The 21,625-nt window shown below is 42.4% G+C and overlaps 1 protein-coding gene across 16 annotated transcripts in view; it reads left to right on the top strand.

Annotated features, from left to right (window-relative positions):
- FNBP1 (formin binding protein 1) overlaps positions 1 to 21,625 on the top strand; it is a 150,144-nt gene that overhangs the window by 56,862 nt on the left and 71,657 nt on the right. For all 16 annotated transcript variants that reach the window (XM_034793257.1, XM_034793264.1, XM_034793258.1 and 13 more), the window contains exons 3-4: positions 3,134 to 3,190; positions 5,997 to 6,144. In XM_034793257.1, the coding sequence (XP_034649148.1) occupies positions 3,134 to 3,190; positions 5,997 to 6,144 (205 nt within the window). The remainder of the gene's footprint in view (positions 1 to 3,133; positions 3,191 to 5,996; positions 6,145 to 21,625) is intronic.

The following is a 21,625-nucleotide window of genomic DNA, read 5'->3' as shown; positions in this document are numbered from 1 at the left end:
CTAATCTTTTCACCTATATTTGCTGTGGATGTGTTTTATCATTAAGGTATAAAACAGGGGTAGGCAACCTATGGCAAGCGTGCCGCCTTCGGCACGCAAGCTGATTTTCAGTGGCACTCACACTGCCCAGGTCCTGGCCACCGGTCCGGGGGGCTCTGCATTTTAATTTCATTTTAAATGAAGCTTCTTAAACATTTTTAAAACCTTATTTACTTTACACACAACAATAGTTTAGTTCTATATTATAGACTTATAGAAAGAGACCTTCTAAAACCGTTAAAATGTATTACTGGCATGCGAAACCTTAAATTAGAGTGAATAAATGAAGACTCGGCACACCACTTCTGAAAGGTTGCCGACCCTGGTACAGAAGTTGCCAGGGGCGGCTCTGTTTTTTTCTGCCCCAAGCATGGCAGGCCAGGTGGCTTTCGGTGGCGCGCCTTTGGGTGGTCCGCTGGTCACGCGGATTCGGTGGCATGCCTGTGGGAGGTCTGCCGGTGCTGCGCCATCGGCGTCCCCGCCACCGAATTGCCGCTGAAGGGACTGGCGGACCTCCTGCAGGACCTCCTGCAGGCCACAGTATAGAGCGTGAACACCTCCTGAGGTCCTGATACAGTTTTTACTCTGGCACAACTCCTGTTACCTTCACTGGGATTCAGGCAGTTTCACACATGTGATACATTAAGTCCCCAAGGGAAAAGAGGACCTGGACTAACCATCCATCCATCCATCCAAGGAGCAGCCCTTTGAAATCAGCTGTAGAGAGGCAACTGCTGATATGATCTCTGTCTGAAGGGGGCTGCAAGGAAATAAAGAATGGGGATATGGGCAAAAATTAACATTTAGCCCAGACCTGCTGTTCTTGCAGACACAGAGTACTCTGGGCCAAACTCTTCTCTCGTTTACTCAATAACCCCAGTATCTTTAGTGGGTTGACAGGATGTACGTGAGAGCAGAATTTGCCCTGCTGACTTTGATAGAAGCTGTGTTCATGTAAGAGTTACAGGACAGATAAGAGAACTTAGATAACGTGGACCAAATTCTGCTTTCAGTTTTACCAGTGCAAACCTACTGAAGTCAAGGGGCCTTATCACACCATCAGGTTTCAAGAACTTACCATTGAAGTCAGTAAGGATTTCTGCCTAAAATGATGATGTGTCATGGCCCAGAGTTTGGCCCATTGTGTAAGAGTTAGTCTATTTTCTGTTGAATAATAATAATAAAAATGTCTCATCCAGTTTTGGTACTGTACTCTGGGCACTCCTAGGCCTTGTCTACACTACAGGGGGAGATCAATCTAAGTCACACAACTTCAGCTGCATGAATAATGTAGCTGAAGTCGACGTACTTAGATCTACTTACCGCGGGGTTCACAGTACGCTATGTTGATGGGAGACACTCTCCTGTCGACTCCCCTTGCGCTTCTCGTTCAGGTGGAGTACAGGAGTCGACGGGAGAGCAATCTGCAGTCGATTTAGCATGAGACCCGCTTAATCGACTGCCAATGCATCAGTCGCCATGCATCAATCCCCCGGTAAGTGTAGACAGGCCCTTAGTATCCTTCATCAAGTGACCTTTTGGGTATGGATGATAAAATCTTGCTCTGCACTTTTCTTCCTGGGGGAGCTTTTTGGTGTTTTTTCCCCCCCTCTTATTTTGAAAAGTTTAAATTTACAGACGTTGAATAGGTTTTGACTGGTTTCCTTGGCTGCATCTCCACTGTACCCTTAAGTTAAAGTGTAAAGGAAAAAAAGAAAATGGGGAAGTAAAAACAGTTTGATGGAAGATGTTTGCTTAGGGTAAATGATAAAGTTGTCTTTGCAAAAGAGGAAATGGGAATGCAGACAGTTAGCAAATAAGGAAATAAGTACCACTGAAAGTGAGGAATAGAGAGGTGTTTATTATGGGAACCATGATTGCTTAGTGTTATGAAACTGATGTGTGACAATATGAAATGGCAGGTTCCTGTATAAACTGAACTTTGTTTGATTTCAATACATTGCCTACCGTTCTGCATTGAAGCCCTGAGAAAATCACCATGGTGGTTTATTTATCATCCTATCTAGTCTGCATTTTCAAAAGAAACTCTGTGAACTGTGCCAGACTGAGAGTCGGGGACAAATATCCCTGTGAAAAGGAGAATGTTATAACTCCGAAGCTATCAGCACTGATGAGCTCCACTGAGTGAATGGCTGGCATACAGTATGTTAAACTCTAGATTTGCCATTGGCTAGGGATTTGTAGTACCTGGTTTCTAGGAGAGAGCTGCCGAAGCCCGTTATCTTTGGCTTCTCTGTCCCAGACACAAGCAGTCAAATAACATAATAGGATTTTACAAGAGAGTGGATAATTTGATGACCAATAATAACGTGTAGAATTATATGTGATAAAATGGGGTAATCAGATTTCCTGTTTCTCACTGCATCAGATGATCACCACAACGGTTAAGAAGGAATTCCCCCTTACTCCATCTGTGCAGCATCCAACAGCTGGCCAGTGTTTTTCACCTTCCGTCTATGCATTAAGCAGAGGCCACAGCCTGAGGGGGATTACTAGACTTAATGGACCTCTGGTGATGTCTGGTATAGCAAATCATACTGTAATGGGCTGGTTGGTGTGTATATGTACTGCTGCTCTCTCCTGGATAGAATCAGAACAGCTCAATTGCGTGTCATAGGTCTAATACCGCAAATAGCTGCAGGAGGTTCTTTTGCTCAAGTAAACAAGGCATGTGCTTATGGAGCAGGACAATCTGAGTTCAGTCACCATTGCCACCAGGATGTGCAGCGTAGTTACAGCCGTGGTGGCCATGGATTTGCTAGTGTGATTGCACATTAGGCTAACAAAAAGCATTGAGTAGAGAGAGAGATGTATCTACTTGTTGTATATAATCTTACACTTAGATTGTAAAATCTTCAGGGCAGGAACTTTCTCTTTGTTACATGTTTGTGAGGTGCCTAGCACAATGGGGGGCTGGCCTTTGGGCACTACTGCAATACAAATAATAAATACATTAATAATAATAATGTATCAAATCATTACAACTAAATGCTGGGATGATGAGAGTGTGGGAGGATGTGGAGACTATCTGGTAATTTTAAGATACAACTTATTTATTTGTTTTTAATTTCAGGAACCTTTCAAAGAAATATCAACCCAAAAAGAACTCCAAAGAAGAGGAAGAATACAAGTATGTTCATTATCAACCCTATGGGTGGGGATGTGTCTTGGTGGGTGGAGAGAGGGGAGTAAATTATCGAGCAGCAAGTGTGGTAAAAGAATATAGAAGTCCTATAAATAGGCCTTGTCTACACTTGCAGCCAGTGGTAGGATCTGTGTAGCTACATGTCACAGTGAAAAGCAGCCTGCGTCCCCACTGTGATGTGTAGCTACACCTGGCAGTGAAAGGCTCCCGGGCAGTGAGGAGGCTTGGGGAAAGTCACCAGCAGGGTGGAGCTGCCAGAGCCTTTCCCCACTGCCTCCCCTCAGCCAGAGCCTTTCTCTGCTGCAGGGGTCTTTCACTGAGGTGGGGAGGCAGCCGGACACTACACTGCTAAAGTAGCATTGTAGATGGGGGAGGCACTGCTTGGACATATAGTGAGCTGAGTAGGGTATATAACTTAAGGTTCTCGCACATCTGTACTCTACTTGCCTAAGCAGTGCCTCACCGTCTACACTGCTGTTTATACCCACGCTAGCTGGGCATGCAGTGTGTGTACTCTACACGCCTCTGTAAATGTAGACATAGCTGTACAAAAGGCCTACCTGCTAATTGTGGCTTAATAGTAAAGCTCAAAGGGGTTTAAATTTGGTCCTTAAGCACCCAACTCCCATTGAACATCAGTGGAAACTGGGTGCCTAATTTCTTTTAGGACCTTTGGAAAATCCCAGCCTTATTAACTGAGGCTTAATCTTGGTTCCTTTGAAGTCAATGGCTAAACTCCCATTGATTTCAGTGGAAGAATCAGTCCCGGAATGTTAGTGCAGAGCTTTGAAAATGCAGACTCCAGTTATGTTGTCCAGTCCATTTTATTAAATGGATGAAGAGTAAAGTTATGACATCAATAGAGGAATGGGCAGTTCATGGGGAATAGGGTGAAAGGAGGAGGGTTTCTTCAGCTGGATTCCCCATCTCCTGGGGCAGAGCTGGGTGCCTGACTCGGTGCTGCTGGAGATTGCGGTGTTGCCTCAACTGTCCCCACTTGACTCAGACACCATCTCTAGTGGCAGGGACAGCTAGAATGGTGCTGGCCAGATAGGGAGTGCTGCTTCCAAACGGCTCCTCCAATGGCTGACATTGAGGAAATGTATGCAAATGATGATAGAACACATACATGTTTTAAAGGATCTCTCTGACATTGATTGGATCAAGAGTCATTCTTCAAGCTGAGCATCCTAGAATGGGAATCTCCCAAAGGACAGGCTGTCAGACCTAAACGTCACACTTCTTGACTTATATCAGTGCACCCAGCATTTTCAAAGTTAGTTAACTGCAGATTCTTATAGTTACACACAAGTTTTTAAAGAATCAAAGTGTACAGGAGTGTATAAATGAGGGACTAGATCTTCTCCACTGGAAGCTGAAAATAGACTGGCCACTGCATCCATTGAAGGCAAGGGGAATGTTTCAATTGACTTCAGCGAGTACAGTTGTGGACTCAATAGTTTATATAATTAGATTTATCTAGATTTTGGGTCAGATCCTCAGCTGCCGTAAAACAGCTGCTAGAGCAATTTACACTCGCTGAGAATGTGTCATTATTTGGTTTGATGGTTGTTTTCTAACTATAAGTCAGGGCTGTGACCCTCCCCTATTGCTTCTGCAATCCGCTTTTCTGGATGCAATGCTGCTTGACTAGGAATGATAAGTGTAGCTGATTTCAATAAGGACACCTTTTTTGGTCTCTCTCCCTTGCTGTTTTTTTCCCCCTTGCGTAGCTACCTCTTTCGGTCTTTTTTTTTTTTTTTTTTTTTTTTCTCTCCATTACGTTTCTCTCTCTCACACTCACACACTCTCTCTCTTACTGTTGCCTCTCTTCACTTACTTCCCACATCCCCCTCTTTTACTCTCACCTTTATTCCTACCCCTTTCCGTTACCTTTGTCCCTTTAAGTACTGCTATCATTTATGGGCTCCTAGCACAGGAAGCTGCAACAAGCATCTAACGCTAATAGGATAATTCTAGTATCTAGAAGTGCAACTCTCCTTAGTTGCTCTCTCTTCCAATTGGTCAGCACTCCAGCCTGTCCTGGGAGCATTAAATACTGCTCTGCCGGCTCAGTTCTGTGCATGCCGATGGTATAATCTGCCTTCCTGAAATGAACCATATGCATGGAAGCTTATTTTTTTCCTTTTTTAATAAAACATGGAGTGCAGTGTTAAAGATCCTGTCACCCATGGAAAATAAATGTTGTGGCAATCACTAGAAGCTGCTAAAGAGATACAGGGATGGGGGAAATACCTCACAAAGTATTAAGGACAAACACCTTGCAAAAAGTGATCATCATCTTGAAGGGGTTTTAGATAAACTCTGATTGATCCACATCTAAATAATGCTTAGAAAGTATTTTTTCCTTTCATTTACTAGTATATATGTAGCGCATCAGGCAAATGTTAATAATTTAGGCCCCAGTCCTGCAATTCACTGAGATAGGTGTGCTGCTACGCCCGAGTGCAGCAAACAGCAGGATCAGGGCCCTAATGGTTAGTGAAGCCAGAAGATATTTTCTGAATGGTTTTTAGATTGGTAAAGCCCAAATGCTTTTGGTATTTATAAGAGGCCACTATAAAACTATTATTATGTCATGGTTATGTTCTCAGAACTGCCAATGCATGGCATGAGGCTCCCTTTCAGTAAACTCCTGTCAATGAACTTGTGCTAAGATCCCATCTTGTGCGGTAATACTGAATGCTGGGAAGAATGCAAGTTTCATTTGGAGTGTATGCTCCTGAAAATAAATGGACTAAAAGCACTGTGTATTTTTTGTCCTTTGCAGGTACACATCATGCAAATCCTTCCTAGCCACCTTGAATGAAATGAATGACTATGCCGGCCAGCATGAAGTCATTTCAGAGAACATGACTTTTCAGATCACTGCAGAGTTAACACGCTTTGTGCAAGAGCTGAAACAGGAAAGGAAATCGGTAATGGATTTCTTTTTACTTGTTCACAATTAATTATCTATTTAAAGCAGATGATTAATGGTAGTAGAGTTCAGTGGTAAATAAATCTTTTGACGGGAGGTTACCACAAAGTTACTAAACACAATCAAGGTTTGCTAATGAACTAAGCATAGACAAAAAAAAAGGGTTACATGCACAGGCCAAATCACTGAACTGTTTGAATCAAACATTATAGCATCAGACAGCAATGCCTGCAGGAGAACGTTCTCCAAATAAGGTCATAAAACTCGTATGTGCTTGAGGCATCTTCAGCCAAAAAAACATGGTTTGTACAATAGTATAGTGTTTTGCATGCAATAAACAGAAATGCTTCATCTCAGAGACTAGCTGAAAGAATTTTGATCGGTGGACTGGACCACTGTCCCTTACCGCTTGCTAGAGCTGGTTAACAAAACTTTGTCTAAAATTGTGGTTAATAAAAAATACGTGTTTGGAGTTTTTTATGCAAATTTTTGTGATGGGGGGAATCCGTTTTTTCACTCAGATTTACTCCCATTCTGCTAAAATTAGCAAAGGTGTATGCTTGTATCCGTTTCCAGGTAGTAGCTTATGCATCCATGGTCCTTATACAGTATGTGTCCATAGCTGCTTTTCTTCTGCAATGCCTGGAATTTAGAAAGTCCGATAGCTAGGGCCAGGTTCTCTCCTCTTTTACCCCTTGTGTAGATGTTCACCACTGTGCAAAGTGCGCAAAAAATGCTACAAGATCATAGTTCTCCAGATGGCAGTGTTTGCACCCACTTTGCACAGGTAAATATCTACACAAGGGGCAAAGCAGGGGAGAATCAGGCCCCAAGATTTCATTTTTAAAGAGCTCTAGATCGCTAGCAAACTAGAGTCCGTCCTGAAAAGTGCTGAGTGAGGGTTGCCAACCTTCCAGGATTGTCCTGGAGTCTCCAAGAATTAAAGATTGATCTTTAATTAAAGATTATCATGTGATGAAACCTCAAGGAATATGTCTAACGAAAACTGACAACCCTATTGAGTAATGGGGCCCCCAATCCATCAAAGCACTTAAGCACCTGCAGATAGTCCCACTGAAAGTGTGTTGCTAGGTTGGGGCCCTGAAAAGCATCATCTGCTTAGTACAGTACTAGAAGGATGAGAAGTCTGCCTATTGTGATCGTATATCTTGGCACGCCTTTAATTTGCAGAATGTCACAGTCTTCTAAGGCCGTTATGCCTGACCAGTATTAATTGCATGGGGTATATCTACATTGCAGTTAAACACCCGTAGCTGGCTCAGGCTTGCGGGGCTTAGGGTGACCAGACAGCAAGTGTGAAAAATCGGGACGGGGGTGGGAGGTAATAGGAGCCTATATAAGAAAAAGACCCAAAAATCGAGACTGTCCCTATAAAATCGGGACATCTGGTCACCCTAGCGGGGCTGTTTAACTGTGGTGTAGATGTTTGAGCTCATGCTGCAGCCTGATCTCTGGGACCCTCCCTCCCAACCTAGAGCCCAGGCTCCAGTCTGAGTCTGAACACCTACACCTCAAATAAAAAGCCCATTAGCCCGAGTCAGCTGGCACTGGCCAGCCAACGGTTTTTAATTGCAGTGTACACATACCCATGGAGGGTACTTTCTATATAGGCCCCATGTGGAAGATCCCTCAACCACCTCCATCACCTTTCGTCCAGCATATCCATGTGGCATTATTTCACACTTGCTCGTGGTGGACTTCCTGCTGCCAGAATGATAGAGTGTATCATTGATGGTGCAAAAAGCAAACGGAGGGAACGGACAGAGAGTCAAGGGAAGAAAAGAACATACCAGGCCAAAGAAGGAAGCATGCTAATCTAGTATTCTTCTGTCACTTCAAATGTTTCAGCCCATAATTGAGGGGAATTTTTTTTTTTTTTTTTAAATAGAAAGATCCTGTCAGTTAATTAAGGCAAGACAGCTGGAACATGTGTCAATTAAAACACATTTCTGTGGGTGTTTTATAGCAAAAGGAAGTAGGATTTGGTATCTTTTTCTTGTGAATAAAGTGACTGGTATTAATGTGTAGTAAAAGTGAAATAGATACTTTTCACTCATGCATCACACATTTACAATGTAAGTCATTCTTGTCATTCTAATGAGATCCAATGTGGAAGCCAAGTTCAGACAGCCTATTGGGTCTATTGACAGTAGCTAATAGCAATGATGGCATAGCAGACAGTATGTGACAATAACATTTACTGGCTGTTGCTGGTAGCAATGGAAGACTGTGATCCACCGTTGCTGGTTTGTGTTTGTCTCATGAATGTCGAATGCCTGAACTGTTGAGTCCTTGTCTGATTTGCGTAGCTTTCATATTGATGAGTAATATTGAAAAGCAAGCTGCTATTTCCCTTCAGGCTATTTTCAGACCTGATGTACATCTCTCTGTTGTTTCTTGCTGTAAAACATAAATAATGCATCACTCACACTGGGCTCTGTAGGAGGGGAAGACTGTTGGTGTGATAAATATCACAGAGGTTTGATATTCTTGCAAAAACATTTATGATACACACTCATGAATGGTTCAGGATTTCTGGAAATATTCTGGGGAGGGCTCTGCCCTCTGTTTGATATAAATATATAATTAGACCATGTGCTATAAATTATTATAATTATAAGCTATGAGACGCGAAGGATGGTCCAATGGTTCGGTCACTAGCTTAGGGTTCGGGAGACATAGGTTCAAGTCCCCGCTCTGCCTCAGACTCTTAGGTGACCTTGGTCTCTCTGTGCCTCACTTTCCTATTTGCAAACTAAAGAAAATATCACTGTCCTACCTGACAGGTGTGTGTTGAGTATAAATACATTTTAAAAAAATTATGAAGTGTTCAGATAATAGAGCATTGGGGTATGGATAAGTACCTTAGATGGATAGAAATTAATGTTTTAAAGTACTTTGAAGATAAAAAGGGATTATTAGTATTAAATTTTGGATATATTTATTATTAATTTTATGACCTATTCAGAAAATATTGATACTCAACATTTTAAACACCCGTGGCTTGATTCACCAGTGTTTCACTCCAGCTTCATGTTGAGATAACTCCATCAATTGAAATGGGTTGCACCAGTATGAAATGGGAGTAAAGCAATAGTGAATCATACTCACTATGTTCTCCCTTTCTAGCGGTGAATTTCACCCATCTCCAGAAGGCCAGCATGAGGCCTATACCTCCAACTACACAACATAGGGCTTACATAGTGTGTGGGCTCGGTGCTGGGTGAATTTCACCCTGTGTGGTGTTTAAAAGTATTACTGGGTTTGTTTGACTGCTGTGAAGGATGAGGTAGGTGAGGTAATATCTTTTATTGGACCAACTTCTGTTGGTGGAAGGGACAAGCTTTTGAGCTTCACTGATTTCTTCTGGCTGTGAAAGATACAGTTAATGTCTGCATAGATAATACATTGCAGATTGGACAGTTGCTACTAGTGAAAGTATGGGGAGAGGCTTTTGATCCAGTATGGCAGATATGTCTGGAGGCTGACAGTGGCCATGCAGTTGATTGATGAAAAGGCAGGTACTTTGTGCTGCTTCTGTCTTGGCCTGGTTTGGAGCTCAGTGAGAATCCTGGCTGCCTTATATTTTTATAGAACAGATCACATGCTTTGGCGCATGACCTTCTGATCACGAGGGAGCTGTCAGAAAAATCAGGCAAAGATTATTTTTGTGAAATATAAGTATGTCTGGCGGCAAAGTTCAATTAGTGCTTTTAATTTTGTCACATCATGCGTTCCACTTCGAGTCTATTTTTGGTAGTAAACTCACTTGTTTGCATCTGATGGACTCCATGGTACTGGTGCTGGAGAAGAGTAAATCATTCTGAGGGATTCTGTCCCCTTTATTCACACTGAATAGTACCTTACTCTTCAAGCAGTCGTACTAATTTCAATGGGAGTTTTCATGGCATAAGGCAGTACTCAGTATGAAAAAGCGTGGCAGAATCTGTCACTAATAGAGTGCTTATTGGCTTTCGCACATTCACATGCGTTATTTATGTTACGGAAGGGCCTAGAAGCCTCAACCATTGTGCTGGGGGCTGTACAGACGCATAGATAGAGACACTCTGTCCCAAAGAGCTTGCAGTCTAAATAGCCAAGACAGACAAAGAGTGGGTGGGGAAACAGAGGCACAGAGGGATGAAGTGACTTGCCCAAGGTCACCAGCAGGTCAATGGCAGAGCTGGGAATACCCAATCTCTAGAGTCCCAGTTCTGTGACCTGCACACTACATTATGCCTCTATAGGATTTATGGACACATGTTTTCAATCCACATTTTTAATTATCAAAGTTAAAAAATAAAGTTTATATTGCCAGGTAAAAGCTGCACAGGAGTCACTCGTTAATGTAATGAAAATATCCAATTAACTATGGAAGATTCTAACAAGCTTAACGAAGACATTATACAATAATACAATGTTATAGTCCTCATGTCTTTCATACAAAATACAGCCCCAAATGCTTTACAAAACTAAATAGTACTATTAGAAAGTTAAGTAACAGCAGAGAAAGAAATTAAGAGATAGGGGCAGTAAAGAAAAGATATTTTTAAGGATCATGATAATAAATTCTATTTATTTATCTACCTCTTTTCCTCGTGAAGATTCCCAAACCTTATTGCAAACTTAACAAAGTGACATACACAATTATATATAGGGATCATGCGACAAGTTGTGACATGCAGGCAGCTCTGGGGCAAAACATGACAGCAGTTTGATACGCAAGGATACTCAACGTTTTAGGATAGGAAGTGAGGAAGAACACCATATCCTATTGGAAAATACAGGGTTAATTTAGGTAGGCAGAATGTAGTTAACCGGTTTAGAATTTGGTTAGAACATTGGTGTTAATATCCCTTCTCTTACTAAAAGTGTCATGGGAATTTTTAAGGACCACAAGTGCTCAGAGCTATTGTTTTATGTCTCATCTGAAAGCTGAGATTTGGAAAGCGATGAAGTATCAGTGAGGCAGATAGCTTTAGAAAAGTTAGTAAAAATGTAATAATTCGGATAACAAACCTCTCTTTACTCTCTGCCTATAGTTGATAACTAGTATCTTCCACTGTGAAAGTCACACTTCCAGATCCACACTGCAAATAACTATGAATACATTGCAAAACCTCCAACTGACTAGCAACTGCAGCTTGTTTAATGCTGAAACTAGGGAGGTGATAAATGCTTATTGTGGTTAATGGTTTGAAAGAGGAAGACCTATTTAGACAGAATTGAGAGTTACTTTTTATATACCCCTTGGCTATTTCTGCAAATGAGGAAAACCTAGTGAAGGTCATTTTCTGGCTGTATGCCCAGCAAATCCATTTACTGTGAGTGAGTTTCAATGTAAGAAGTTTTATTCTGAAGTTTGTGCCGGTTGAGCTATGAAATCCTTAAAATGATCTCCATTCGTTTATTGCATTAGGGTTTCTGATCAGGAAATAGTACATCTTATAATAAGTACGAATATGGTTAACCTATTCTGAGATATAGCATGAATAATGAAGTGTTTCTCAAAGCAGCAACTCACCATGGCAATGAAGCAGGATGTCTTCTCTAGCCAGTGGCACTTCTTTTTAATATTGTGTAGGAAGGCTGAGTCTGAGAGGCCTAAGGGGAGGAGAGGTTGAGCATACACACCATGCATGTCTCATCCAATTGCATTCCCTTTGTGATCTATCCAAAGTAGCACTGAAATGGACCTTTGTGAAATCTATTCTAATGTAAGTGAATGAAGGAACAAAGATGATACAGTAGTAGAACCAGAACTGCAGGTGGATATGTTGGTTAGCTGGGGCCGCAGCCAGACTATATATGAACATGTTTAGGTTTCTGTAACCATGAAGAAGCAGGTGTTTTTAATTAGGGCTAGAGTATTTTTTAAAATGGAAAATGATACGTAGTAATACACACATGCACATGCATACATATACTTTTATATGCATAAGTGCACTAAGATCAGATTAAAAGTATTAATTCTTTTAAAATAATGCAGATTGTTTGAGTTGAGGTTTTAATTTGCAAATCTAGTTGTGTGTTTTTAATGACTGGAGGATTTGTGAAGAATTGCCATATTTGTCACAGATGTCATGTGACAGCTTTATGGGGAGAGTCCTGCCATTATTGCATCTTTCTGTTTAATATTAGTAGAAATGGAACTTGTTCAATGAGAAGATCCAGATGGCAGGGTGTTTTATGGAGAGCCAGAAAAGCTAGGGGTAGCTAACCTATTATTTATTCCAGGGTTGTTGGAATGTTTCTAAAGCCCAAAATATCTTTTTTTTTTTTTTTTTTTGATAGTGTTAATGCCGTTTTTGAGCAACAGTACAATACAGTGTAATCCTGATCGTGCGCTGGATCATTCAAGGTGCTGAGCACTCTGGCTCTGATCCAGCAGAACACTTCGTGCTTAACTTTTAAGTATACGAGTAGTCCCATATCAAGGACTTGAGCGTGAGGATGCACATTCTCCACATACTCTGCAATACCCATTTCTGAGCGTGTGGATTCCATGCCCAACTCCCCTGATTTGATACCTGGCCTATTTCCCCAAGGCCAGATGATTCAGCAGAGCCATTGAAGAATGGGCCGCTGGAGTAGCTCATCGCCAGGGTCCCTGAAGCTTTGCTCCTATGGAGTTCTTCTGTTGAAACTGCAAGACTGAAGTGCTGCAGCTTTCCATCTCTTCTACCTCCTGCCCATCCTCCTGTCACTTCTAAGCCCCCATCAACACTAGTGCCCTCTGGCCACATCCACTCGCATGAAGCTTCTCTACAGTTCCCAACCTGTGGGGCTTAGTGAAGCTCCAGGGATCCCTACAGCCACTCACTGTTGCACCTCCTCCTCCTGCAACAGCTCTCATGCTACCAGGACCACAATGCACCTTCTGTTACAGGAATGTCCTAGGGAAAATTGCTCTGCTTTACATTACAGGAAATTTGCAATTAGTAGGATTTTAGTTATAGAAATTTAGCAGGTAGCATAAAATGCCATAGTCCTATAAATGTGACTGTCACAAATGCTTTCTTAGGTCTTCTATCTGTCCATTAGCAATGGCTCTAGTGGTACAGATCAGTAGCCCTGGGCAGCTAGTTCTCTGCCCCTTTTGTACAGTCACCTTTCTTGCTTTTGTCCTTAAGGCCATGGATTCTCAGACTCTGTGGTCTGTAATCATGACTCTCTGTCTGTTCTGCTTCAGAGAAAGACAGGATTACTTCTAAATTATGATTATTTTAGTTAACCTTGCCTGTGGTTCGCTGTTCTTAGAGTGTGCCTTTAAAATAGACCTAGTTATTGGTTAGATATCAGAAACAGCAACAGTCAATTTAAAGATTATCTAAAAGACCAAGGTTAAATCACACATCTGAAAAACACCAAATAAATAAACACACACATGAAAGATAGTCATGTATTTCATGACACTGTTCACAGTACTAAACTTTGCTTACATGACTGTTGTTACAAACAAGAGAGAGAGAACCTCAAGACCAGTTCTTAGAAGCAAAGATTTCTTTTCAAGAGACAGCATTTCCTGCCTCTGAGGTTAACTGATCGAGAAGGAAGGCAACTTCTGTCACCTTCTAAAACAACGAGGAGTACTTGTGGCACCTTAGAGACTGACAAATTTATTTGGGCATAAGCTTTTGTGGGCTAAAACCCACTTCATCAGATGCATGGAGTGGAAAATACAGTAGGCAGGTATATATGCACAGTACACAAAAAGATGGGAATTGCCTTACTGTTGAGACTAGCCCACTTCCACTTCCACTTTAATTGAATTGTCTTGTTAGCACTGACCTCCCACTTGGTAAGGCAACTCCCCCACTTGGTAAGGCAAATCCCATCTTCTCACTCTGAGAATCCTCTTGCTGGCCAGTGTCAAAAACAGAGTACTGGACTAAATAGATCACACATCTGATCCAGTATATTTCCTATATCCTATATGGGAGAAACTGCAACTGCCTATATACAAAGTGCTGCCATATGCACAAATTAAATAAAGTGGGTAAACAGAGAAAAATTATTACTGTCTCTAATCTCTTCCAGCTATAATAATTTTAAGAGTAACTTGTAACGATATTGGGGAGAATTTTTAGATAGAAAGGTTAATTGTTAAATTGACAGAGCTTCTTTGATATTAGCCACTGTGGTGCCAGTCTTATATTATGCTCTTTGGAGTAATAATGAAAAGCAGAGAAGAAAAAAGCAGCGGGTTTAAATGTATTCTACTAGATCCTAATGTATTTAGACTATGTAAAGGGGTCAGATAGAAAATGGAAAAACCCTTGTGCTCAATCTATTTTGAAATGTCCATGCACACAACACTTTTTGCTGAAACATCTGTATGTAAATTAATCGAAGATAATCGTGCTGCTTTGCAATATTACTTCTCCATGTACTTGCAATGTAAATAGAACAGAGTGAGACACAGCTGAAACTCAACCCCTGGGGACAATCATTGTTTGTTTCTGCAAGACAAATAAGGCTGTTTCATCACAACCTTTCCTAAGTAAAATGTTTCACATGATCAATTTTTAATACTGCGCAGATAGCTCTGGTCTGTTCTCGCTTATGTCCTGTGTGTCTCTCAGGGAATCCTTTAAATTAAAATCACACACAAACCTCCATGGCTCCCTCAGTGCAGTCACACAACGTCGTTATTCTCCAAAGGAGAATTTCGAATACATTTTGTTTCCACCCTCAAAGGGGCAGAGAGAGGCTAAGTGAGAGACACTGAGATGGCATATGCCAAGCTCTGCTGCCAGCAATCGCAGCCCTGCTGGAAAAAATAATGTCTTGTCTACACTAGGGAAGTTTTTCAAAAATCTCCCACCATCATTGACCCCAATTCAGCTGTATTTATGTTAACAATGCTGAGAGCTGTAGTGCAGATAGGCTGCTACTGGTGTTCTGTCTAAGGGGTTCACGAAAGACTTAGGCTATGTCTACACTAGAGAATGTGCACCAGTGTAAGATCTCTAGTATAGCTGCTATATGCCAATGGGAGAGAGCACTCCCATTGACATAATTAATCCACTCCCAATGAGTAGTGGTAGCTGTGTCGGTGGGAGAAGCTCTTCCGCTGACATAGCGCTATGCACAATAGTGCTTATGCCGGCATAATTTATGTCACTCGGGGGTGGAATAGTCACACCCCTGAGCGACATATGTTTTGCTGACATAGCCTTAAACTGAAAACTGACTGAACAGAATTCAACTGTATACAGTACACCCTCGCTGTAATGAACCCCTTGGGATCCAAGCCATCTGGGGTCATCATAGCAGAAGAGATCCGCTGCAGCGGTTGCTGACAGCTCCTCCAAGCCCAGGGCTGTGGTGGGTACTGACAGCTCCTCCAGCTCTGGGCCTGGAGGTGGGATGCCGGGACCGGGTTCATTATATCCAAAGGTTCATTATTCTGAAGGGCGTTCTAGCGAGGGTGTACTGGTTACAGACAGTAGATTTCCAAAGGGGCCTGCACCTCCATTTGAATTTCCAAAGGGGTCCACAAATGAAAAAAGTTTGAGAACGATTGTTCTACACTTTCTGACCCCACAGATGTCAATGGAAGTTTTGTCACTGGCTTTCATAGGACCAGGATTTCACCCCATGTCAAATACATCACCAGTGAGCATGGTGCTTAAAATAGCTCATTTACCCGAGGATTCAATTTAAATGTAAAAAAAGAAAAAAAGAATACAAGTTGATAGCGTACCTTTCAAAAATTAAATTGATTTCCTCTTCTAGTTAAAACATAGTTATTTAAAAAAAATTTATTCATATTTATACAAAACCCTAAGGGTATCCATTTAGGATTTTGTGCACTTTTCCCATATATTTAAAAGTCTAAGCAACTGAATTTTTTAGTCAATAGCCCTGGTCCATCAGAAAAAAGCTTGTCATGGTGCTTATTATTTGTATTGTCCTTTAAGTGTGTGCACAGTGCTATACTTTGGGTGAACTCCGCCAAACAAATAACAGGTCTCATCGCCGAAGTGCTTAGAGTCCTAAAGGTAGCGGTAAGCACAATACAAAAAATTAATAATAATACAGAACAATCGATCTGAGTGTGGCCATTAATTATGGAAAACTCCTGTGTTGTTTTAAAGAAAGAGAGGGAGGGAGCTTTGGCAATACGTATTTGGAATCCTCATCCATTCAGGGTGGTGTGAAAGTTCCTGTGTACTGATGGAAAGTCTCTTTGTCCTTTATGGTAGAATCCCATATAAAGTGATGTGCCCCTCCCCCCCCCCCAAATAGCCATTATATTTTACACAGGAATTAAAATACAGTACTGTATGCCATAGCCCAGGCTCAAGCCCACGATTTGGATGTTCTTTGAGAAGAATTCAGTGCAGCACATGCCCTTCTGGGTCAGCCCTGCAGCTGTCAGAGGGCTTATTTCTTCACCCTTCCACTTCCCTGGTCCTTCTCGCGTGAACAGAGAGCAATAATACCCGAAGTCCGAAGGGGCAAACAATTTGTTCATTGGGGTGATCTTTCAGCAAGCTTAAATCCAAGGTTTTTTTCCCTTATTTTTCAATCCCCAGTTATGTATGTCTAAGTTTAAGAAAGCTGGAATAGCGTCTTAAGGACTCAGGTTTCAGATTATTACAAACAAATTACTTAAAGGGGGCACTGTCAAGGCCAGTAAGTCTAATACCAGACCAACCAGATCCATTTCATTTTTTGGATACAGATGTATGAGAATATTACACACTTCTCCTGTTCCCATCTTCTGCATTATAGGTAAAATTTCCCCTGTGCAGAGAGCCAACCCACGCCCTACTTTGGGGGCTTACGTACTGCGTAGGGTTCTGTAGTCCCTCTGCATATGAATGCATTTTGCCCTCAGAGAACAGGACAATAATTAAAGGATGGTGTTCTGCCTGCTTAGAGAACAAAGCAGGCAGTAGACTACCTGCTCTGCGTCTCAGTTCCCTCATCTGTAAAATGTGGGTAATGCTCCTCACCTTGTACGTGAAGACCTGTAGGTGAGAAATGCGATGCACTATCGTTTACTCACTGATCTGCGGTAAGATCATTTCAGTAGTCCTCATATTTCTCTGTCCTACCTGGGGTCTGATTTACAGAACTGCTGCACGCTCACAGCTGTAACTGAAGTCAATGGGGGCTGAGCTTTGAACATAGGAGATGTATATAATGTTAAGTGCTCTGAGAAATCAGGTTCTAGGTGTCTCAGATTGGTCACCCAATATTAGTGGACACTTTTTATTTTAATTTCTCTGTGCCTCACTTCCCCATCTGCAATATGGGGATAATAATATCCCTCTCAACTCACAAGGGTGTTGTGCAAATAATATTGTTTGTGAAGTACTCGGAAACTATAGTGATGAATGGCATAGAAAAGCCCATGAGACCATTAATAATTCTGTCTTCAGAGCCGTGTTTAAATAGTGTGCAGTAAATAAGGCACGAGGCCAGACATTGAACAATGAAGAGAAAACAAAATAGTAAATAGCTGCTCATTAAGTGAGTGATAAGGCCTATAGACAAAGGGGCAAATTAAGGCTGCGCTGGCAACATTAAATTTGGCATTCCCTCACTTTCAGGTTCTTGACTTTGCAACCTTAATGTTCTCTTAATGTAGTTTTGTGTTTATAATACTATATAAAGGCCAATCTTACGTTGCTTTTCAGGAATAGCCATTTCTTTACTTTTCCGCCATGATCAAATACACGATCAGTTTAATATCTAAACATTTTTTCTTAGGGGGGATAAATGTTGCAGCTACAGGGATATGTATTTGTTGATCATGGTAATTTTTTTTTCTTGAAGTCAGTACTCCAGTGTATTGCAAGTCACAGGGGAGAAGGGAGTTTAGACAGGCCCAGGGAAGGGATTGTACTTGGAACTGTTATCCCCCACCCCTTGGAAGGGGGCCGAACTGAGACTGACCCAGCTGGAGAGGCAGGCAGGTGAAGAGCCTCCAGGTAGGAAGCCCTAGTGGTGCTACTCCATCCCAGAGCAGGAACCTTTGCATGCAACCTGGCTTAGTAGGGTACTGAGAGACACCCTGTTGGTCAGCCTGAGATTGAGCTATAGAGACTTTGCCAATGGAGGGGTACCGTGTTGGGCCCTATTGGACAGTGAAAGTACTGAGCCCAGGGAGGGCTGCAGGACATTACTGATGACTTTGAGATAGGCCCGATTGGACAGTATACCCCAGAAGGGGTTTGTTTTGTTCCGTTTTGCACATGAACATTGTGTGACGTGGCTGGAGGGCTGAGTCACCAGAGACCTGCTTGATATGTGCAGCGGGCAACAGGTGGCACCATGAGCAGAGGAAATTAAGGAAAACTGCAGGTACGTGCACACTTGACCGGGGGCACTCGTGAGAGGTGAGCGCACTCCATTGCACACCTCCCATTGAAGTCAAAGGAAATTTTCCCAGTGGCTTCAAAAGTAGTTGAATCAAGCCCCAACTCCATTCACACAGGCCATCAGGTGGTGATAGGTCTGATTCCCCATTGGTCTGCACCTTGCACACTCATTTACGCTAGTACAAGATGGGAATAAAATGCTCCTGCTCTGATCTGGGAGCCTTTTACACCCACGTTGCTTGGTGTGAATGGTGGTGGTCATGAAGGCTGTGGATGTGTTTTGCCCGGAGTTGTTAAAGCCGTTCAACTTATCTGTAGGTCAGATGCCTTGGAAAAAATATTTTTTCAGAAAAATCTCAAGGCTGGCAAAGTTGTTACCAGAATATCTAGACCTTTTAGTGGAGATTAAAAAGTGGTTTGGGGAGACTTAAGAAGGAAACATTCACCTTACTGTGATATAAACGCCTAACTGCAATGTTACTGCATGTTGATTTGTCATGTGCGTAAAAGTTGCAAGACAGAACCCAAAGCATCTGAAAATTCTGCAGCATATCATCGTATAGTCAATATCATCAGAAGGGCAACATTTCTTTTTAAGTTTTCTCTGTATTAAGTTTTCTCTTTAGGATTTTTCTCCAAAGTTCATTGCATTGATTTGCTTAGTTCTGCAGTGTCTCTAAATGGTCTCGTTTTGGGTGCTACTCTTTCGTATATGCTTTGTGTTCGTATACATGCAGTGTTGTAGTAGCCCTGTCGGTCCCAGGATATTACAGAGACAAGGTGGGAAAGGTAATTTTTTTTTATAGTACCAACTTCTGTTGGTGAGAGAGACAAGCTTTCGAGCTTACTCGGGGCTCTTCTTAGGTCTGGGAAACTCACTCAGGGCAGGCCTATGCTTAAAATGCTGCAGTGGAGCAGCTGTAGCGCTTCAGTGAAGATGCTACTACGCCGATGGGAGAGCTTCTCCCATCAACAAGCTACCCCCTTTCCCGGAGGTGGATTAATTAGGTTGACGGGGAGAAGCCCTCACGTTGGCATAGCACTGTCTACACTGGAATGGGGGTGGGGCGTGTTAGGTGCTTATAACTGTGTAGCTCAGGGATGTGGATTTTTCACAACCTGTGGCACCATAGTTATACTGGTGTAAGTTTGTAGTGTAGACCCAGGGCCAGTGCTTCCATTTAGGCGAGGGCACCAGGATTTGGGGGGGGCGGCATTTTGGCGGTGGGGGGTCCTTCCGCGCTCCCGGTCTTCGGCGGCAATTCTGCGGCGGGTCCTTCACTTGCTCCGGGACCCGCCGCCGAAGTGCCCCTAAGACTGGGAGCGCGGAAGGACCCCCCCGCCGCAGAATTGCCGATGACAATTGGGAGCACGGAAGGACCCCCGCATAGCGCGCCAAAAACCCTGGCGCCGCTCCTGTGTAGACCTGGCCTCAGAGTGTGTCAGCGGAACACAAGGTGGAGCAGATTGTTTAGCATAAGTAGTTAAAACATATTTCAAGGGACCATTCCTGGTGAAGTGGCCTGTTAATACCCTTCCAATCACAGGTAGGAAAGGAGAGGGAAGTAGCTGGGGCGGGGGCATTGTTAATGGGGTAAGATCATTGTATGAATCCATAAATCCAGTATCTCTATTCAGTCCATGATTTTTAGTGTCTAGCAAAGTTATGAATTTAAGCGGCCAGGCTCGTCTTTTGAAAGTGTTGTGCGGGTTTCCTTTGAAGAGGAGGACTGATAGGTCAGCTGTAGAGTGATCGCTTTGTGAAAAGTGTTCACCTACAGATGATGGGGTGTTTTTGTCTTTTATTGTTTTCCTGTGTGAGTTCATTCAAGAGTGTAGTGATTGTCTGGTTTCAGCCATGTAGTTGTTATTGGGCATTTGGTGCACCGGCATGTGTATCTTGAAAGGTGTGTTGGGAGGGTGGAGGGGAGGTATTGTTCATTGCAGCATTGAAGATATGTCTGCAGGTTTGCATCTGTTGTTCTGGCAGGGTCTGGTGCTGCTTTGAGTTGCTGTGTCCTGATCTGTGGGGAACTTGCATCTGATGATGAGCTTGGAGAGGTTGGGGGGTTGTTTGAAGGCTGGAAGAGGTGGTTCAGGAAAGATTTCTTTCAGGATGGGATCCCCATGGAGCATGGGTTGTAGTTTGATGATACCCCAGAGGGGCTCCAGTGTGGAGTGGGAGATGACAAGTAGGTTGTGTGGTCGAGTTGGTATAGAAAGAGAAACTGTGTCAGCTAGGGTTGTGTGGTTATGTTGGTATAGACAGAGAAACAGTCCAGAGGAAATAGAAGCACAGAGACAGCAGCCCACTCCACTGCACATGTCTGAATGCATTGCATGCCAGTAACTGCATCCTGCCTGTAATCTGACTCTCCATTTTTAAAATAAATAGCTTGGTCAAGTCAGGGTTGGAGCATTCCCACTCGGAAAGGAATGCCATAGTCCTTATTTATCAGCTGCTTAAATAAGCACATTGCTGTGACTCAACTGCATAAATTTGTGTGAATAATTAGAAGTGCTGATGTTCCACATGGTTTCCTGAATTATTTGTCATTTTCACATGTGCTGTATGTGCAAAAGATAGAATAGCTAATTAATGCGAACATCAGATTTGGTTAAAAACATTCTCACTATGTATATATTAGAGCATGTTCCCTGAAACTTCATGAATGGAAAACTGGTCTTAAAATCTATTTTTTTCCTTAAACTCGAAATCCAGAAGATTGAACAAGAAATGTACGTTCTTTTATAGAAAGACTACAAAATAATGTTAAAGAAAAGAATTTGCAGAAGCCAGGGTAATGCAGTGCATGGAAAACATGAATGCGGCTCAGGAGACCTGTGTTCTGTTCTGGGCTCTGCCACAGACTTCCTGTGTGACATTGGGCAAATCACTTAATTGCTCAGTGCCTCAGTTTCCCCATCTGTAAAATGGGAATGATTTTAATACTTCACCACCTCTGTAAAGTGCGTTGAGATTTGTGGATGAAAAGTGCTATGTATTATCATTCACTCTATTAGTATATCTTACACTTATCACTACATGCAGTGTTGTTATAGCTATGTTGCTCCCAGAATATTCGCAAGACAAGGTGGGTGAGGTACTATCTTTTATTG

Source organism: Trachemys scripta, chromosome 17 (assembly GCF_013100865.1).
Source record: "Trachemys scripta elegans isolate TJP31775 chromosome 17, CAS_Tse_1.0, whole genome shotgun sequence".
In the NCBI taxonomy this organism is placed as follows: Eukaryota; Metazoa; Chordata; order Testudines; family Emydidae; genus Trachemys; species Trachemys scripta.
This window is presented reverse-complemented; position numbering and strand designations above follow the sequence as displayed.